This window comes from Miniopterus schreibersii (genome assembly GCF_964146895.1).
Source record: "Miniopterus schreibersii genome assembly, chromosome: 7".
Classification (NCBI taxonomy): Eukaryota; Metazoa; Chordata; class Mammalia; order Chiroptera; family Miniopteridae; genus Miniopterus; species Miniopterus schreibersii.
The window spans coordinates 24337339-24355748 of NC_138108.1; the positions used below are offsets into that span (position 1 = coordinate 24337339).

Sequence of the window (18410 nt, forward strand, 5' to 3'; positions counted from 1 at the left end):
ACCCAAATTGACGCAGGCAGAGGAGCTGTCTGTGGAGATGGGCTGTCGTACATTCGGTGTCAGTGTGTGCGTGTGCATGTTGATATTTAGATAATTTATATAACAATATGTAGCCTCACCATTTATTCTGAATCATTGAATTATTTATTTTTGTCTGGTGTTTTCTTTTGTATTGTTATAAATACGAGATTAAGTGTATTGTAGGTTCCCAGACAAGTGTGTTGTGAGGTTTCATTAATTTGTGTAAGTTATAACAACACTTTGAATAATGTAAAGTGCCAGAAGAATTCTATTTCATTTTCCATTTACTTTTACCCCAATGCTAGACATTTGAAATATAGATAGCTTTTAAAATCAAAACAGGAGCTGGAGAAGAGTTACAGAAAGTTGTCTGGAGTATTGCAAAGCTATGCTTTAGAAAGGAAAATATGTACATTTCGAAAATCACTTTTGTTTCGCCCTTTTTTCTCTTTTCTCATTGAAAAGTGTTTCCCGCCGCAGGTTTAACAATAATAACTACAATTTATGCCTTTATGTTGCTACAATTTGATGATATACCACAGTCGGCCATAGGTTAGAAACAGGCTGAGTTATTATACACTGCTGGGTAGTGATTTCCCATGAACTGATTTATGGATAAATAATTCCATGTTATTATTATACAGGACAGACAGTTTTTAATTTCTTTAACAAAGCATAGCCGAACAACAGAAAATGGTGTGGCGCGGCATAAGGACACGGCCGCTCCGAGGAGGGAAACAGATGCATCAGTGTCGTGAGCGCTTCTCTTTTTACAAGGGGCCTCATCAGCAGTTGGTGTATTGTGGAAATAATACCATGAACCAGAAGCCTCAGGCTTAGTGACGCTGAGGCTGGGTTTTATATTGGTACTCTTTTGCTGAGATCTTTTCCTGGGAGTAATGAGATATATAAACCCCAGCCTTTGGATATTAAAGCTAATGTCTCATTTTTTTCCCAGGCTGAGTTTTCTCTTTGCTTCGAGAATTAATGTTAAAATGTACCTGGAATAAAAGAAAATTATTCACTGAATGGCATTATAAGAATACTGCTGATATCTTGGTGGGTTCCTATGTCTGTCTCAGAGATTGATTGGTGGGTTTCATTTTACAGTATACTCAATATATACCTGTTTTATCACCATCAATCTATATGCCACTGCAAACTGGGAGGATTATTTTTGTGTACTTTACAAGGTATCTGATGCAGGCCTTCATGAAATAAATGTTTCTCATATTTGAAGGACAGGAGATAAAAGCTATCATTTTGCTTTATTTTAAGAGTGGTTTCACTTAGCCATGTATTTAGCAATAATAAGCTTTTGTACTCAATTGTGAGCTCCATAATTGCAGGAGTAGTGTGTGCTGGGTTATCTCTGCATCTTTGTGACTTATGCTGGAGACACAAAGAGAAACATTTGTTGAATGAATGAATGAATGAATGATTACTACTTAATACAAATGCTTCTGATGTTCTATTGATTATGTTGTATTATGACCACATTTTATTTAATTCTCAGAGTGATCAACTTTCTAAAAAGTTAAATCAAATATTGATCAACTATAATGTATATTATTACCACTCTTGTTTTTACATAGAGGTAAATACTACTAATGATATGAATTATACATCTACTGAGAAGAATATCTGATTTCTCTGAGATAGATTACGAACTGAAAAAAATAACAAAAACATAGGAACACACACAAAAAAGCTATTGATATTTCTTTTTATGAAATGTCAACTCTTTGCCTCTGAGAGAGTACTGCATCGAGAGAGTAAAAACTGGTTTCCGTTATTGCATCTTTTTAATTTTAGAGTAAGATTGCCTCCATTCCCAACCTAATTTTATGTCACTAATGGGAAATTTACCTACAATTGCATTTTGTTATTTGGTCTAAAGGCACTACACAATGAGTGGATTGGTTCTCTGTATTTTAGTGAACAGATTTGTCTGGGTATGAACAATTTTATTTATATTGTGCTCAATCATGTTAACATTTGTATGAATTTCAGCCCCCAAATAAAGGCCCATAATTTGTGACTCAAAGACCTTGAAACTGCATCTGTAATAGTCCTCAACACAGGCATTTTCTAAATGTTTGCAGATGATAAATTCCTTAGAAATAGGAAAGATGATTTTGGAAACAATGTTGATTTCTGAAATGGCACTGTTGTGGGAGACAGTTTTTTCCAGAGAAGTTCCAAGTATAGCTGGCTTTTCTGGGCCGGTCACTTCTTTGTTTATTGGTCTCATTTGCTCCTTTGTTTACATGAAATGTCATGACACCCTGCCTGATATGTGACTGCGGATGAGCCATAGTCCCACCTTCCAAGGGCCCATCGTGGGTTTGGCCACTGGCATATGGACGGAGCTGAGTGAAAAGTGTATTATTGGCCCTGTAGTTAGAAAACTTGCCAGATGAAGCCCAGGGTCCAGTCCTGACTATAACCCACTAGAGTCCTTGAAAAGTGGCTCTTCTCTATCTTCAGCTTGCTCCCAGTTAGAGTACTGGCTCTTTGCTCTTCTCATGAGGATGAACTAATGGATTGAAAAACACACTCTGCAAACTGTAAAGTAACATAAAGGGATATTGTAATAAAGTCAGTCTTTTATAAGATACCCAAACGAACCAAGAATATTTATTGTGCAACTGTGCAGAGAAAGGATTACTTCAGGGTTAGAATGATTCTTGGGGCAGAATTTGAAGAATGTGTATGATTTCCAGAAATGAATATTGGGGATCAGTACTCCAGATGGAATGAGAATGTGATAAGTGTTCAGAGGAGAAATGGGAATTGGCATCTATTGAGCATTTACTATGTGCCTGGCTGGGCTCGAGGCATGTGTGTATGTGTGCATCTATGTGAATGTAGTAATATCTAATTTAATCATAATTAGTGTTTCTCATTTTCCAGATCGGGGTTACACAGCCTGCTCATAGAGTGTGAGCACTGGAAATAATATCTGTGTATGTATAGCTGTGCCATTTCTATTGGGCTTTTCCCAGTGCTGTGAGTCAGCCACCTCCAGTGGACTCAGCCTGCTCTTTGGCCTTCACTGCACTGTAGCCTGTGGTAGGGCTGGTACCCCTCCTTAGAGGATCCTGGAAGAGGCTGTGATGGCTGTAATTAGACACACCTCTTTATATCGTTGCAGGCCTTTTTCCTCGCCTCAAAATGCGTCCCTCTTTTAATCCACCTGTATTCCAGTATAGGTTAATTTTCCTAAATTACATCTATACCCCAGACTGTTTGCCACTAATGTTTACTGAGCACTTATTGTGTGCCAACCCCAGCACTAAATTCTAATTCTTGTTTAAAGCTCATGACAGCCCTAAAGGGCAGATATCGTTACTATCCCCATTTTACAGAAAAGGGAAATCGAGACTCAGTGAGACTAAACAACCTGTTCAGAGCCTCAGAGCGGGACCTGAACTCGCCTCTGACTTCAGGCGGTGCTCCTGACGCTCAGCGTGGTACTGAGTGTGGCCTTCGAGGCTGTCCAGACCGGGCCCAAGCTCTCTTCCAGTCTTCTCTCCTGATGTGCCGCCCACAGTGCGACGTGGAGGATGCTGAGAAGGGCAGGCACGTGGTGTGACTGAAGGGAAGCTGGGCTCTGTACCTTCAAGTTAACCCAGCCCTTCTGAACCTCCATTTCCTCCTGGAAAGCAATGGAACTAGATATATAGGGGAGACGGTCTGATGGGGAAATTGGAGGTGCACTTTCAGTACATTTGGTGGTACAAAAAATGAGAGACCGAGGGGAACGAGATTGCTATAGTGTTACTGTAAAGTAGGGGAGATCTGACTACTCAGGTAAAAGGGAAGGAGGCCCTGAGGTGTAAGCATGGAAGAAATGAAAAGGGTGGGGGACAGGAGGAGGGCATAACTGAGGTCCAGTCCTCCTTTGTGATTTATAATAATGACAGCCTTTCACAGGCACATGACCGAATTAAAGATGAAAAGGTAATGAAGTCGTAAAAATACCACCGAGTCCACATGTTTGGAAATAAATGGACTGTATCTTCTTTTTAAGAAGTATTAAAAACATCTAAACAATGACCGTAAACAGTTGTTGAGATTAATTTTTTCCAGGCTCTGTCCTAAAGACTCTACGTTTAATTCGCACTATATTCCTACGAGGTCAGTCCTTTTATCGTTCCATTTTACAGATGAGAGGACTGAGGTATGGAGAAATTAAGTAACTTGCTAAGTCTACATAGCTAGTGGGTGGGGGAGCCTGGATGTGAACAGAGACCATTTGACTTGACTGTGGTATGCTGCTTCCCAATTTGATTTCCTCAATTAATGCTTGACTCCTAGTCCAAGTAATATTTTTGTCTATTTTATATCAGAGAAGGAGGACTATAGCTAAGGACTCTATTTCCAGAGGGTTAATACATCAGTCAGAAACCCTGTTGGGAGGAAAGTCTTGTTACAGAGAGTTACTCCAGCGCCTGCCTGGCTGGAGGAGGGCAGCCTTGCGGACAGAGCTGTCCTAGCCGATCTTGCGCCCGCAGAGCCTGGCACATGGTTGAGCAAAGGACTTGACGTCCAGGACTGTGCAGGTTAGTCCGTAGGGTGCAAAAAAGAAAGAGCACATGCCGCTTCCCACTGCCTGGAAATAGCTCTCTTCTGTCAGCAGCTCTCTTCCAAGAGGTGGAAACCAACCTGTAGCAGCTGGTCTCGGTAGAGGCATTAAGTGTTGTGAAGACACCTGTGTGTGTCTAATTCCAGCCCAAACAAGTCTCCTTCTGGCTCATCCATGTGGGGAGAGAATTTACCTAAATGGAGGTTACTGTTTTCAGTAGAGTGATTTGTCTATCATTTCCTGTAGACAGAATTCCTCCCCCTTCATCATTTTTCTGAGGTGTCATTCACATACAATAAAACGTTTGTATGTTGTTTGTTTTTATGAAATTTGACAATTTTTATACCCATGCAACCACCAACCCAAACAAGAAAATTCCCTGTGTCCCTTTCCAGTCAGCTGTCCCTGCCATCCAGAGGCACCCACTTCCTGAGCTCTAGATCCATAGAGTAGTCTTGCCTGTGTTTGCGTTGCATGTAAATGAAACCACACCAGACTATTCTGTTGTTTTGGCGGCGCTGTGGTGTGTCCTTGCAGTGCACCGCTACTCAGCAATAGAAAGGAGCGGACGGTCACAGATGAGTCTCCTCTGGGCTGCGCGCTGGTTTGCAGGAGTCGCTTGCTTCATACCATCTTTGCATCCTTAGTAACCAAAATGGCCCACAACGGGCCGCTTCCCCTTGCCTTTCACTGTGTCCGATGGCCGGCTTCGTCTTCTTCCCCCTCCAGTCCCTGACAGTGAAATAGCCTGTCTTTAGAACATGGTCCACTTATACTCAGTTTTTGGGCTGTCACAATAATGATTTTTAAAGGAATTTAAAATTGTGATTTTTTTTTTAAAGAAAGGAAATATGCTAGACATGTTCCATGGTATCTTTTTAGTATTTTCAAATGTCAGAACGTGTCAGAGAGGCAAGGAAGCAGCCCCGGCCCCTGGTGGGTGGCTGTCCGGCGGGCCCTGGATGTTCATTTCGTGACGACTACGTGCTGCGTGCTGCGCACTTTTCATTGTCATGAGAGTGAATGTTAGGAAAACTATCCCCACAAGAAAACAGCTTTTCTTGGCAAGTGAGATGCGACTTAAGGAGCCAGAACTGGAGACATACGGTACTATGAATGAGAGCTGTGTTACTTTATTGGATCAGAGTCCAGGCACTATTTATACTGCAGCATATTCAGCACCAGATTGTTAAATCTTAATACTGAAACAGTGCATCATTTTAATATTTTTGTTCTGTTTATCCCCTGTTTTCAAGCATTATGTCAAGCATTGCGCATTCATTTATCTCATCTTGGACAGGACATAGCCTGACCAGAGAGTTCATTTCCTATTGTTGGAATTTCACCCCATAGCTATGAAGCATTATTTTGTGAGGCTTTTAAAAGTTCACTTGGGTATATAGGTGTCCTCACTCTTTGGTGATAAAAAAATATTTTTTTGAAAGAATAGTATAGTTGGACTTACTTTTATTGTCAAAAATAAAAATTAAAATGCTGCGTTTTCTTTTATTACTAGCACATGCTCTGTGTGTGTGTATGTGTGTGTGTGTGACAATTTCTGACATCCTGGGGACCATTCGACTTTTCATAGCACAGAAATACAATTTTTGTTACTTCTTTGTGAAATGAGTTTCTCTATATTTTTCTACATCAATGTTATGTATGTGCAGATATGATGGTTTCATCTTAAGCGGAAGTTAGCGTTTTCACAGAAGCTGTCTCATGAATCTTCCTGGGACGAGGGTATCCCTAAAATCGCTGCTCTGTGAGCCTAAGTTTGACCAGGACTGTGTCTTCTCCCCATTGTCATGTGTTGGCCATCTGCCACCGAAACCCACAGGGGAAGGGCACCATTGTCAATCTCAAAAGAGCTGAAGGCTTAGGAAAAAAGGAAGCTGAAGGCATATCTGTTCTTGCTGATCTGTGGTCAGCCACTGTGCGACTGGCCAGCAACCCCTCTGCCGGTGCGGTGCGCGCCCACAGCGAGCGCTCCCTGCCGTCGGCTCCGGGCCCGTTTGCACCGGGATCACACCGCAGTCAGGATGTGACTGTGAGTGTGCGGGGCCCACACACAGGAATTTTCTTGTACAATTCAAAACCAAGTCTCATATTTACTTAAGGCTTGCTTTTCTTTTTTTTTTTTTTTTGCTTTTCGGTTTATGAAATCAGCAGTCTGGTATATTTAGCATCCGTCTTAAGTTAGAGTGTGAATCGAGACTTTGGGGGAAGGAAGTGTCCTTATGCTTTTCTAAGTAATTTAAGAAACAGGAAAACATAAAATAACTGATTGTCCGTGATTGAACCCCACCCCTCTATTCCCATCTTCCTGTAGCGTCCACTCAGTTGTCAGCCAGAAAGAAATAGGTTATTGCACTGGGTTGTAAAATTTCTCCGAGTGGGCCTTGAATGTTGACTATTGAGTGACCTTCTTAACATTGAACAAACAGCGGGGAGGTTTAATAAATAGCAGATGTGTGTTTATTGTGTTTTTCTTCCCTGCGCAGGAATAATCAAGCTGGGGAGGTGGAACCCGCTCCCCCTCAGTTACGTGACAGATGCACCCGATGCGACCGTGGCCGACATGCTGCAAGATGTCTATCACGTGGTGACGTTGAAAATTCAGTTACAGAGGTGGGTGTCTGAGCGCCCGTCCCTCGCAGAGTCACTGCGGAGACGCGCGTCCCGCCTGTTGGTTTTAGGCCCTGGGCGAGATGAAAGACAGAGGAGGCAGGAGGGGCCGGCACCAGGCATCTTTATAGTCCGCATTCCAACTGTTTTATGTTTTGTTTTCAGAAGCAGCGAAGTGCTAACCTAGGGGAAGCTTGATAAATCATTAAAAATCTGCAGCCCATAAAGGGGAGCTTTCCACCGCCCCTGCTTTAATGGTTCCTCTGGTTAAATGCTTAGCACATAGTATTTGAAGAATAAACAGCTCTGCTGTCTCGGGTGTGTGGTGAGGGACGAGTGTCCTGCCCGTGGCTGGCCCAGGACGTGGTTTTCCTCTCTGTGAGGGCCTGCAGAGGCTCTGGGACTTGTTTCTGTCATCTCCCGCACCCCCCCCGCACCCCATCCAGAGCAGATTATGGCTCTTTTAAAGAATCCAGAGGTTCCCTGCAGATCTTGTATTGTCAATGCCTCCAAGTCCTATGGTTTAAACATTGTCCTTCAGGTAAAGGTTTTGAATTTGCTGCTTTAGGAGAATTTGTAGTTGAACAAAAACACAAAATTTCTATCCTCGTGTAGAATGCTTTGGTGTCTTCTCTGAAAAGTTATTTTTTGGTTAGGAACGTAATGTCTCTGAATTTTTCTGTGAGTGAACGTTGGAACATTTCTTTACATTTAACCTTAGGAATGTCCAAGAATTAAATTTGTATCGTGGAAGTTCATAATCACACTACCATGCCGTTTCCATCAGAGGATTAGAGAAATCTTCCTTTAAAAAATTGTAATTTCCTCATATCCAAAATGTCTGTTTTTCTTAGGCTGGTGTGATCACCAACTTGGTGACTGTTAGGCTCTATCAAGGTCCTAGAGAAGCAGCTTTATTGCTCCCCTTCCCTCATTTGGGGCCCACGTTAGATCGTGCTCTTTAGCTTTTTCTAATGCTGGCGTGGGACCCGGGAGTGGCTGCTGCACCCCTACCCCTCTGCAGGCAGGGCCCTTCTCTGAGGTCTGCGTGTTCCTCACTCTTGCCCTGTGTTGCAGTTGTTCGAAGCTGGAAGACTTGCCTGCGGAGCAGTGGAACCACGCCACAGTCCGCAATGCCTTAAAGGAACTGCTCAAGGAGATGAACCAGAGCACATTAGCCAAAGAATGCCCTCTCTCCCAGGTCAGTGTCTCCAGGGGGCTCTGGGAAACGCGGAAGGCCGCTGGCGGGCTGTCGGGGAGAGGGCACACGTGCTTAGACAGCTGCATTTTATTTGTAGACTCACAGTACCTTTCAGGTGGAATAAACAAGGAGATTATGGTACTTTCTGTTGTAGCATAGAAGGTGTCCGTGACTGAAAGCTTTGACGCAATGGGAGTGTAGTAAGACATTTTACATTTACAATCTTTAACTTTTCGCTTATAAGAGGTGAGTATCTGCGTCTCCGTTTTATAGATCAAGAAATCCAGGGAGAAGCACTTCACCTGCCTAAGCTTGCTCAGCTGGCTGAGCGATGCGCTGACCCTAATCCAGGGCTCACCTGCCAAAGCTCAGGCTCCAGATCATTGCATTACTTGGCCATTGGAATGAGTCTGCCATGCCAAACCCATCTGTATTTATATTTATCTGTTGAGCCTCTCCCCTTTCTAGAAGAGAGAGGTGATCTTTGCATCATACACATTGTAGAGATTTTAAGTGAATTCACCAGGTGGAAATTCACCGGGAGGAAAAGTGATAGTCCTTTTTTAGTGAACGGATCATAAACAAGTTATGTGCCTGCTCTTGTGCTTACAGCCTTCACCCAGGCCATTCAGTACCTACCTGTAGGGATGTGTGTAGGTGCTAAGGCTTGTTGCTAGAATTTTTATTTATTCCAGTGGGATTGCTCATGAAGTTATAAAAATAAATATTTTTAATTCCGATCATATACAGGGACTGGTTAAAGAACAGTTTATGAAAAAAACTTTCAGTCATTTGTCCTGACTTTCACAATTAGTCACAATTACCTGCCTTTTGGATTTATTTATGTGGGAGTCAAAATGGGCTTTGCCTGGAAGTGTACAAGCTCCTAACTTAATATCACCAATTCAGAATTTTATCCAAGGCTTTTAAGGCCTGTGGAAATTTAGTCCAAACTGACTTATCATGATTATAAAGTTTGATTATAAGTATAAAATGTGACTAAAGAGAGGGCATGAGGGGAAAGAACCCAAATCAGATGCTGAGAGCCTGAGCCAGTTTTACTCTAGATGTGTGATCTCGGGCAAGGCCTCCATTCTCCAAGCTTCATTAAATTCTTCTGTATATGGGATGTGATTGTGTCTACATATTTTACGTAATTCACAGGGTTGTCTTTAGGTTCAGATGAAATCGTCTTATTCCTGTAAAAAAACTTTCTCTCCCCATTTTCTGTACTTACTGCTTTCCCACCTAGTTGCCCAATCTTAAAAGCTTCTTCTCCGTCACTCTCACATTTGATCCTATGGATTCCACTACCTCCATGTCTAAAATCTTCTTCCTTTATGTCATTGACTTGTTTAGACTTTCATCACCTCTCATCTGAAATATTTTAAGTTGTCATGCATCATAGCTTTTCTCCTGCCATCTGCTTCTCCAGCCCTAATATGTGCTTTTCTTCACCTGTAAGTCTCCCGTCACTCCCCCCACCCAATCTGTGGGAATTAAGGCTCCTATAGCATAGCCAATAAGAACCATCAAGATGACACTGTCCAGCCTGATTTCCCACCTGAGCCACCTGCACCCCTCTACCTGCAACCACTTTGTGCTCCAAACACATGGAATTCATTATTTGGAACCTTTGCCACTGTTCAAACTTCATCAGAGGATTCCTGAGGTGGGAGAAACCTACCCAGTACCCTTGTACCCACAGTATTACAAGTTTAACAAAGTAGCTTCTTGCATTATTTGGAAAAAAACATGCCAAGTTTATATTCTACTCAATATATCAGTATTTTTGATATTTAAAAAAACGCCATGTAAATCACTTTATGTGTTAAATTATTAACCTCCTCCAGAGCCCATTAAACTGCCTCTTTAGGGAGATGCACTGTGTTAATCTCTGGCTCTGGCAGCTCTTGCACACAATGCTGATGCCCCTGGAGTCCTTCAGTTTGACACTTGCTTTTGCATGTGGTTTCTCCAGCACACACTGCTCTCTTCTACCTGATGAAATCATCTCTCAGATTCCAGCTGGAAAGTCACTGCTGTGAAGTACTCTGACCTGGTTGAAGTACTTGCTTTTTCTGCTCTTAGTAGCCTTTTGTAAACACCTCTGTCACAGCACTTATCACAGCCTGTTGTCAGTGTTACCTTCCTGTTCCCATCACTCGATGGATTGCCCACAATAGCAGAAGCCAATTCTTGTTTATGGTCTCAGCATTCAGCACAATGTATATCTTCCATGTAGTTGTTGCTCTAATGTAGCAGTTCTCAACCTTGGTCTTATTAACCTTCTAGGCTGGATAAGTCTTTGTGGATGGGGTGTTCTGTGTATTGTAGGATGTCTAGCAACATCCCTGGTCTCTACCCGCTAGATGCCAGTAACATGCCACCATCTCCCCTTTCCCCAGTCCTGACAACCAAAATGTCTTTGGACATTCCCCGATGTCCTATGAGGGGAGCAAAACTGAGTTCTATCAGTTGAGAACTACTGCTCTAACATGTTTAAAGAGTTAAATATAAAAATGTTTTAGAAAGTGCTGTAAAAATGTAAAGTTTTATTAATTTTACAGTGTTCTTTGCAGCTCTAAAATGTTTTGAACTAGAAACAGTGACTATAGTCATTTGATAGGTGATGCGTAGCACATTTTTACTCAAAACGGGCTCAGTTCTGTTGTTTAGATTTGGGGGAGCTTTGATATGGGCTTCTGGTATGCTGTGTGATTATGGAACATCTGGCTCATTGGGGTAGTCCTCAGCCAGCATGGGCATGGACTGTGGACCTGTCATTAGTCCTACAGTTATTACCCTCAAACATTCCAGATTATCTACCTAAGTCACAGTGGAGACAAGCTCACTTGTTTTGTTGGTGGTTGCAATAGAAGAGATGCATACATTTTTTGAAGTTCAACCTTCGTAATGTGAAAGAGAATGCATTCTTGTTCTAAAGGTGAAATGGTAATTCAGCAGTGTATTCCACCAGCATTACTGGAGTCCCAAATAAGAGTCAGGCACTTTTCAGTGGGCTGGGGATATAGTTGTGAAGACGAGAGGCTAAGTCTTCAATCTAGGAGGAAGAGAGTGAGGCACCCAATACTGCTTACTTCAAAGGAGAAAGGCAGGCTAGCGGGCTATTTAAAATAGACTCCGCTCATGAGTAAATGTCTGTTTTTAAATTGTTCCTTATTACCCCCAAACCAGGCCATATTAGATATTTTCTCACTCAAATTTGGCAGTTGCCTAAAGGAATGGTTCAGTGGCTAGTGTATACTTTCTTGAACATCCCGGTGGGCTGCAGTTCAAAAGAGCAGCCTTGGTAGCACAAGAAGAGTGGAAAGTCCATAAAAGGGCATCAATTGTAGCCGGGGCATACATATTTAAAGGAAGGGAAGTGATGATTTAGCTCTTCTCTGTCTCGCCCCCTACTTGGAAAGTATAGGTTGTGTTTGTGTGTCTGTGTATTTATTTTTGATTTCACCTTTCAAAATGGACATCCCCTTCCTTCTCCTCTGATGTCCCCGAGTCACCACTTCCAGCCTCTTCCTTCAGCCACAAGGTCAGCCCCAAGCAGCCTAATTTATCGCACCTCAGGCACAGGTCTCCTTGATTAAATGGTCTTACCTCACGGTTCCAATTTGAAAACGTTATGAACACACCTTGCTGTGGCTTACTTAATCCTAATTGAGGAAGAGTTAAACAATAAAATGCAATCCCTAGGATTCGGATTCATTAAAATACGCAGAACTAACAGTATCTGCCTTGTCGACCTCATAGATTATTACGATGATCCAAATGGACTGACTAAAAAGACCATCTTGTAAACTGAAAATTGCATTGAAAGAACAAATAATTTGTGAATGAAGGTACCTTCCAATGTCCGTCTGCACCCACCCCCAACATGTTCTCTGTGACTCTAGATACGCTTTAAAAAATATTTTTTGTGGTAAAATATGCACAACATGAAGTTTATCTTTTAAGCCCTTTTATGCCTATAATTCAGCGTCATTAATTATATTCACAGTGTTGTGTAACCATCACCTCTGTCTGTTTCCAAACTTCTCATCACCGCAGGCGGAAGGTCTGGAACCATGAAGTTATAATTCCCCCTTCCTCTCTCCTCCACAGCCCTGGTAGCCTCTGTTCTAGTTTCTATCTCTGTGAATTTGCTTATTTTGGTACCTCATAAAAGTAAAATCATACAATATTTGTCCTTTTGCCTTGGCCTATTTCAAGCATGTAAATATGTTTTCAAAGCTCTGTCCCATGTCCCTAGTTGAGGTTTTACTGTCAATACTTGAAGAACAAAACGACTGACTGAAGTTATGGAACCTGTGAAAACGTTACTGGTTTTCCAGTATGGTGGTGAAATAGCATTTATAGTCTTCTTTAGAAATAGACTGTACGATATTATTTCTGTCATCCCAAGCAAGCTTTGTTCATTTGGGGATCATTAAAGGACTAACTTAAATGTACAATATGCCAAAATAATTAGGCAGCGAGAGCAGGCAGCCAGTTGGGTCAGGAGAAGAAAACAAGTTGATCGCATCTCGTCTACCGACAAGTGGATGGTAACTACTGGACCAGTCTTGTGTTAACCAGTTGCCATTTGTCTGCTTAATTTAATCTTAAATTTGTGTATGAAGTGAGAGTGCACCGTCTCGTATTAACCAGTTACCACCTGTCCCTTTAATTTCATGCAAGGTTGTTTTAGTTTGAGGCCCAACCTCATGAACTCACGTTGAAGGACAGCTTGCAAGAATTCCTAACCAGGTTATTGAGACAACCATATGAAATGATTGCTTGGAGGGGAGAGAGCTGACATTCATCGACCCCGCATCTTATCTTAGCACTTTTCCACAGGTCCTCTTTCTGAATCCCTACAGCCCTCTGCGGCAGGTATCAATGTCCCAGTTTCACAGGCGAGGGTGCCACCCTCAGACAAGCAAGCCATTCAGCTGCTGTTTGGGAGGGAGGCTCTCAGATGCAGTCTTTTTATACCCCAAAGCCCGGAGGAAGTGTTTCTTTCCCCTAGAATGGTAAAAGTTTTCAGTTCTGATAGGAGAGTCAGAAATGGGGATAGAAAGGGATAGTGGAAGGCTGCCAAGTGACATTAAATGAATTTTTATGGCAAAGTAATTCCTCCAAATCAGGTTTTTGTCTTTAGCATACGTAATTGAAGTATCATTATAACCTCATGTTCATTGTGTTATTTAGCATATCACAGAGCAGAATGAAGAAGCCAAAGATGAGCAAAGAGCGCTGTGTTCTGTATCCCCGGCGCCGCGCCCTCCACACAAACGTGGACCAAGACGAGGGAGGTGCTCCTCTCCCCCCTCCTCCGCGCGCTCCTTGCTAAACAGGACATTTTCACTGGCAGAATGTCTGTCCATTCACTTTGGCTTTAAATGTTCTTTTTTTACAGCAACTGTGTTATGTGTCTGCAGGTTGGCTACTCTTAGTATAATGTCCCTGTTCAAACAAATCTCACTGAGCCAAGGGGAAGGCAGCGAAGAATATCCAATTATTGTAGGTTTCTTTTTTGGGGAGGGAAAGGAGATACTCAGATCTCTGTCTAAGTGTACTATACAAATCATTTTAATTCATATTTATTGTTTTGTTTTTCCTATTAAATTTTAAATTGCCTTTAGATTCCTTAGTTTCCTCTGATTCTAAACTTAATTAGCTTATAGAAGGGACCTGAGGTCACTCCGTTGTTTTATTTTTTGTCACCTTTTTTCTTGATTTGTCTAAAGAGTTGGTTGCAGTATCCAGTACTGAGCATGTGCTAGCAGGTGGAGGTGATGGTGAATACTTCCTTCCTTTCATTAATTAGTTTCCCTTCTTAAGAGACCCGTGAAATAGTGTGGCCTGGTAGTAGTGTCTCTTTGTGGCACTTTCCATCACTTTTTGACTTTGGACAAGATACTTCATTCTGAGCTTCTGGGCCCTCAATTTGAAAATTAGAACCATACTTACAATCACAGGTGACATCTATTATCTGGGCTAGTAAAAAACAAACAAGTTTAAAATTTGCCTGAGGAACCTAAAAGAACATTTCTTTTTAGATAATGCAATCTACTTAGCTCTAATAAGTACTAATAACAGTATTATAATATCCTCTTACAGTTTGGCTTAGAGCAAATTCAGATGAGCTAGTAAACTTTGGAGTAGCTAATTCTGTCATATTTTGATTTCTCAAATACCTTATTTTATTAAAGAAAAACTTGCAAATACAAGTGGCAAGTGATGTGTCAGAGTGACTGCAAATGAGGAAACTTCGATTTTATGGTCCCATCTACAGTCTTCATATTTAAAACCTCATGATTAATTACAAAGAAGTCTGAAACTTCCCAAACATTTATGTAGTTGGGAGGGCATGTTAAGCCTTCCTATTTATTTTAATACATAGCATTTTTTTCCCCACAAGATAGTTGTGTCCATATCGCTGTCCGTGTGGTGCTTGTGGCTGTGACTAAGTACCTGAAAGGGGCTGCTTTGATTTCCCATTGTGTGTCCTTCCCATTCTTTCTCAGAGCCCACACCATGCAAAGTGAAATGAGCTTAGTATATGCAATGTCACTTTAACCCTCCTCAAAACAGAGTCCCTTTGTTTAAGTATTGCAGATAATAATGCACATATCTTTTGGGGTACTTGTATCAGCATTGCTTTATATGAACATGGACACTCAGGATTTGGTTTCATCCTGGGTTGAAAAAGATCCTGTTCCTTTATCAAAAAGGTATGGGGATCCTGAACATTCTGTGGTTGCTCTAGAATGATTGGAAAACATAAAAGAGCAACATAAACTACAAATTTATATACATATTTGAAAAAGCAATAAATGGAAATTAGATCTTTTTGGCAGGGTAGGAGGTGGGAGAGATTTTAATCATTACACATTCCATTTTGCAGCAACTGTATCTCATCAGGTTTAACATGCTACTGATTGTACAATGCATCCCAGTTTCAGGGACATTAAAGTATTTAAAAAATGTGGCTGTAGCATGGATGAAATGTGGTAAATACAGATTCTCTGTGTCCGGGACCTCTGGAGACCATTATTCCTTGTGGAGTAAAGGTCAGCACATGCTGCGTCTGTGTTAGCCCCTTTCAATTCTGTTTATAATGAATTAAGTTTTGATTTTTTAAAAATAAATTGACATTAACATTAAGATGACCTTGTAGAATGTGTCCAGAATATTCTAGCGAGGCCTAGTAATTCAGCCTCAGGCTATGCGAATGTAACAGTCTAATTTAGGGTTAGGGAATGTTCATGTTTGAAACTGAAATAATAAGACATAACATGACCTTGCAGCTAAAATATCCCCAAGATGCACCTCTTCTGCTTTTAAAGCTCTCAAGTCAAATTATAAAAATTTATATAAGTAAAACTTTTGTGACTGTCAACTATGTGTAAAGAATTAATAGGAACTAGATTTGCCACAGATTTGAAGAGATCTTTCTAGCGACTAAATATTCTCATTATCTAGGAAGTTCTCTTTATTTACTATCCATAGCTCCTTGGCTCAGTTCATAGCTAAATCCTGTTTATTTTTTGTTCTGTGATCAGTAAAGATAAAGACAAATTTATAATAATCTGAGGAAGAGAACAGATCTGATTGAGTCTCCGGGTAGTCACCTCCTTTTAAAATGAGTGTGAATGTGCCTCTAGCCTAGGATCTGGCGATAGAGCCCACAGAAGCCCAGATACTCATTTCCTTGCCATCTAGATTGACACTGGCCTTGTGCCATGTCAGTGAAGATGCATCTGGAGCAAAGACGAAGTAGGAAGTTCAGGGAGTGGGGGCATGTGGATTGTTTGGGGCCAGAGTAATACGTGTTTTGAGGCCTGATCTTAGGGCCGGGAAGGGTTGAGGTACAGCTCCAGGCCGTGCTTGAGACATTTTCTAGTCTGCAGTTGGAAAGGAAACAGACACATCTGAAAGGCATTATTTGGATGACGGATGCTGGAGCTTCTGATCCCACCTTTTGCTCTGGATGTTAAATCACTTTGCAATAGAAGGTTCAGCTCTGGCTCCTGCCGTGGCTGTGCCTCTCCCTTCCCAGCGGATGACATCCATACAGACAGCGCAGAGATGACAAGTGCACTTGCCGTTATTCACACACCAGTGTGGCTGCTGCATCTATTACTAGGCGCTTTCATGTTAAATTTTTCATTATTATGACATTTCAGTTTGGCATTTTAAAATTTCATCTCTGTCCCTTTTCATCTGTTACATTTCAGTGACTCAGATATCCCACATCAGAACTGTGTTAGACATGAGGGAGAGAAAAAATGAAACATAGAGTCACCGTCTTCCAGGGCCTCTTAGTCTAGGACAGAGGGAAAGCTCAGCCGGAGAGGGAACTAGCCCAGCCAGCCAGGAGGCTGCTTTACTCCTCTGTTAATAATCCGCAGAGCAGAACCCTGCCTCGGGAAGACCCGGACTCCACTGATCCTTCAAGGCAGCGGGCGAGGCCGAAAGTTCTGTGAGATCCTCAGGTGATACTGGCTCTCTGGTTCCTGGGGCTGAGTTCAGATCCTTAGATTAAAAGAGTTCTCCTTATTATCTCCCCTTGGGGAACAGAAGTGTCATTTAGAGATCAGTAACCGGGGCAGGATAGCCATCTGCCATGTAGAAAGGGCCAAAGAGGTTTCTGTGAATTGAATTAGGACCCCCTCCCCCACCAGTACTGCATGCTGATTAAAAAAGGGAGACTGTGGGCTCACTGAGGGAATTGTTTTCAACGGCAGCTATGCTGGACTGTTTGCTGGCGTGTGAGCCTCCTGGTATATAACTTGCCATTACCTTGATTTATTGTTAGCCTTTTAATCTCAGCTCCTCTGTAGAAATGCCATTAGAAGTTCTAAGATTTTGCTCAACTGCTTCGTATCTAGGGGAGCTTTTTTAAAGAAAGATGAGATTCCAAGGCAGGATATAAAACCTTACGTAGGTCATATGGATCTCTTGAATTGTTTATGTCCATTTGTTTTTAGACAGAACTTGTGGCAATAAAATCTGTTTATAAAACATACGCATGTACTATCACAGTCATTCAGGTATCAGTTAACATCTGCCACAAATGCTGGTCCAGACAGGCCATATTGACTGAAAACATCTCTGTAGAAAATTCAATTCAAGGTGTGTGATCATAATTTTAATTTTTCAGTGGTAAATCAGGTTATGCTCCCCTTCTCTTTACTTTCTTCCCAAATTGCAAACAAGTCAGCTGAGGAGGAAGAGAGGAGGGGCTAGAAGAAATCAAGCACGGAAGCACTCAGGAAGTTGGAGCTTTGATTCATTTTTGGTTGAAACACAGCACAAGCGTTAGGCTTAGTTTCCCCTGCTCTAAAATAGCACTGCTAATTTTTTCATTTGGTGAATTTTCACACAAGTGCTAATCACACGTTTCTATAAATTATATTAATTTAACTTATTTCCCTAAATGTTGTTCTGCAGTGAGTGGCACGGATGTTCCCTGATTCTTGGCTCTCTGAGCTTGTTGCAATTGGAAAGGGAACAGAAACATCTGAAAGGCATTATTTGGATGACGGGTGCTGGAGCGTCTGAGCTCACCTTTTGCTCTGGTTCCCAAATCACAACTGTCCACCACACAAGTATAAGTTAAAGCGATAGTTCATTTAGGTAATCATAATGTTTAATAGTTCAGGTTGCAGGAAGGTGATGCCTTCAGATTTAAAAGACAAAGGAGATTGGTGTGGGCTACAGTGTGCCCTTTCTTGTCCCTGAAAAGGAGTACTCATATTTATGAAAAATACCTGTTTTTTTCTTTATAGAGTATGATTTCATCCATTGTAAATAGCACATATTATGCCAACGTGTCAGCGACTAAGTGCCAGGAGTTCGGGCGATGGTATAAGAAGTACAAGAAGATTAAAGGTAAGCTTTTTATTTTTAAAGCCCATTTTCAGTTTCTTAGGGCAATGAGTTGTTGAGGCTCTAGAATTC

General features: G+C 41.6%; 1 protein-coding gene across 2 annotated transcripts in view; it reads left to right on the forward strand.

The window, feature by feature from the left end:
* SATB2 (SATB homeobox 2) overlaps nucleotides 1-18410 on the forward strand; it is a 177296-nt gene that overhangs the window by 68299 nt on the left and 90587 nt on the right. For both annotated transcript variants that reach the window (XM_081142484.1, XM_081142483.1), the window contains 3 exons: nucleotides 7117-7243; nucleotides 8318-8441; nucleotides 18239-18341. In XM_081142484.1, coding sequence (XP_080998610.1) covers nucleotides 7117-7243; nucleotides 8318-8441; nucleotides 18239-18341 — 354 coding nt within the window. The remainder of the gene's footprint in view (nucleotides 1-7116; nucleotides 7244-8317; nucleotides 8442-18238; nucleotides 18342-18410) is intronic.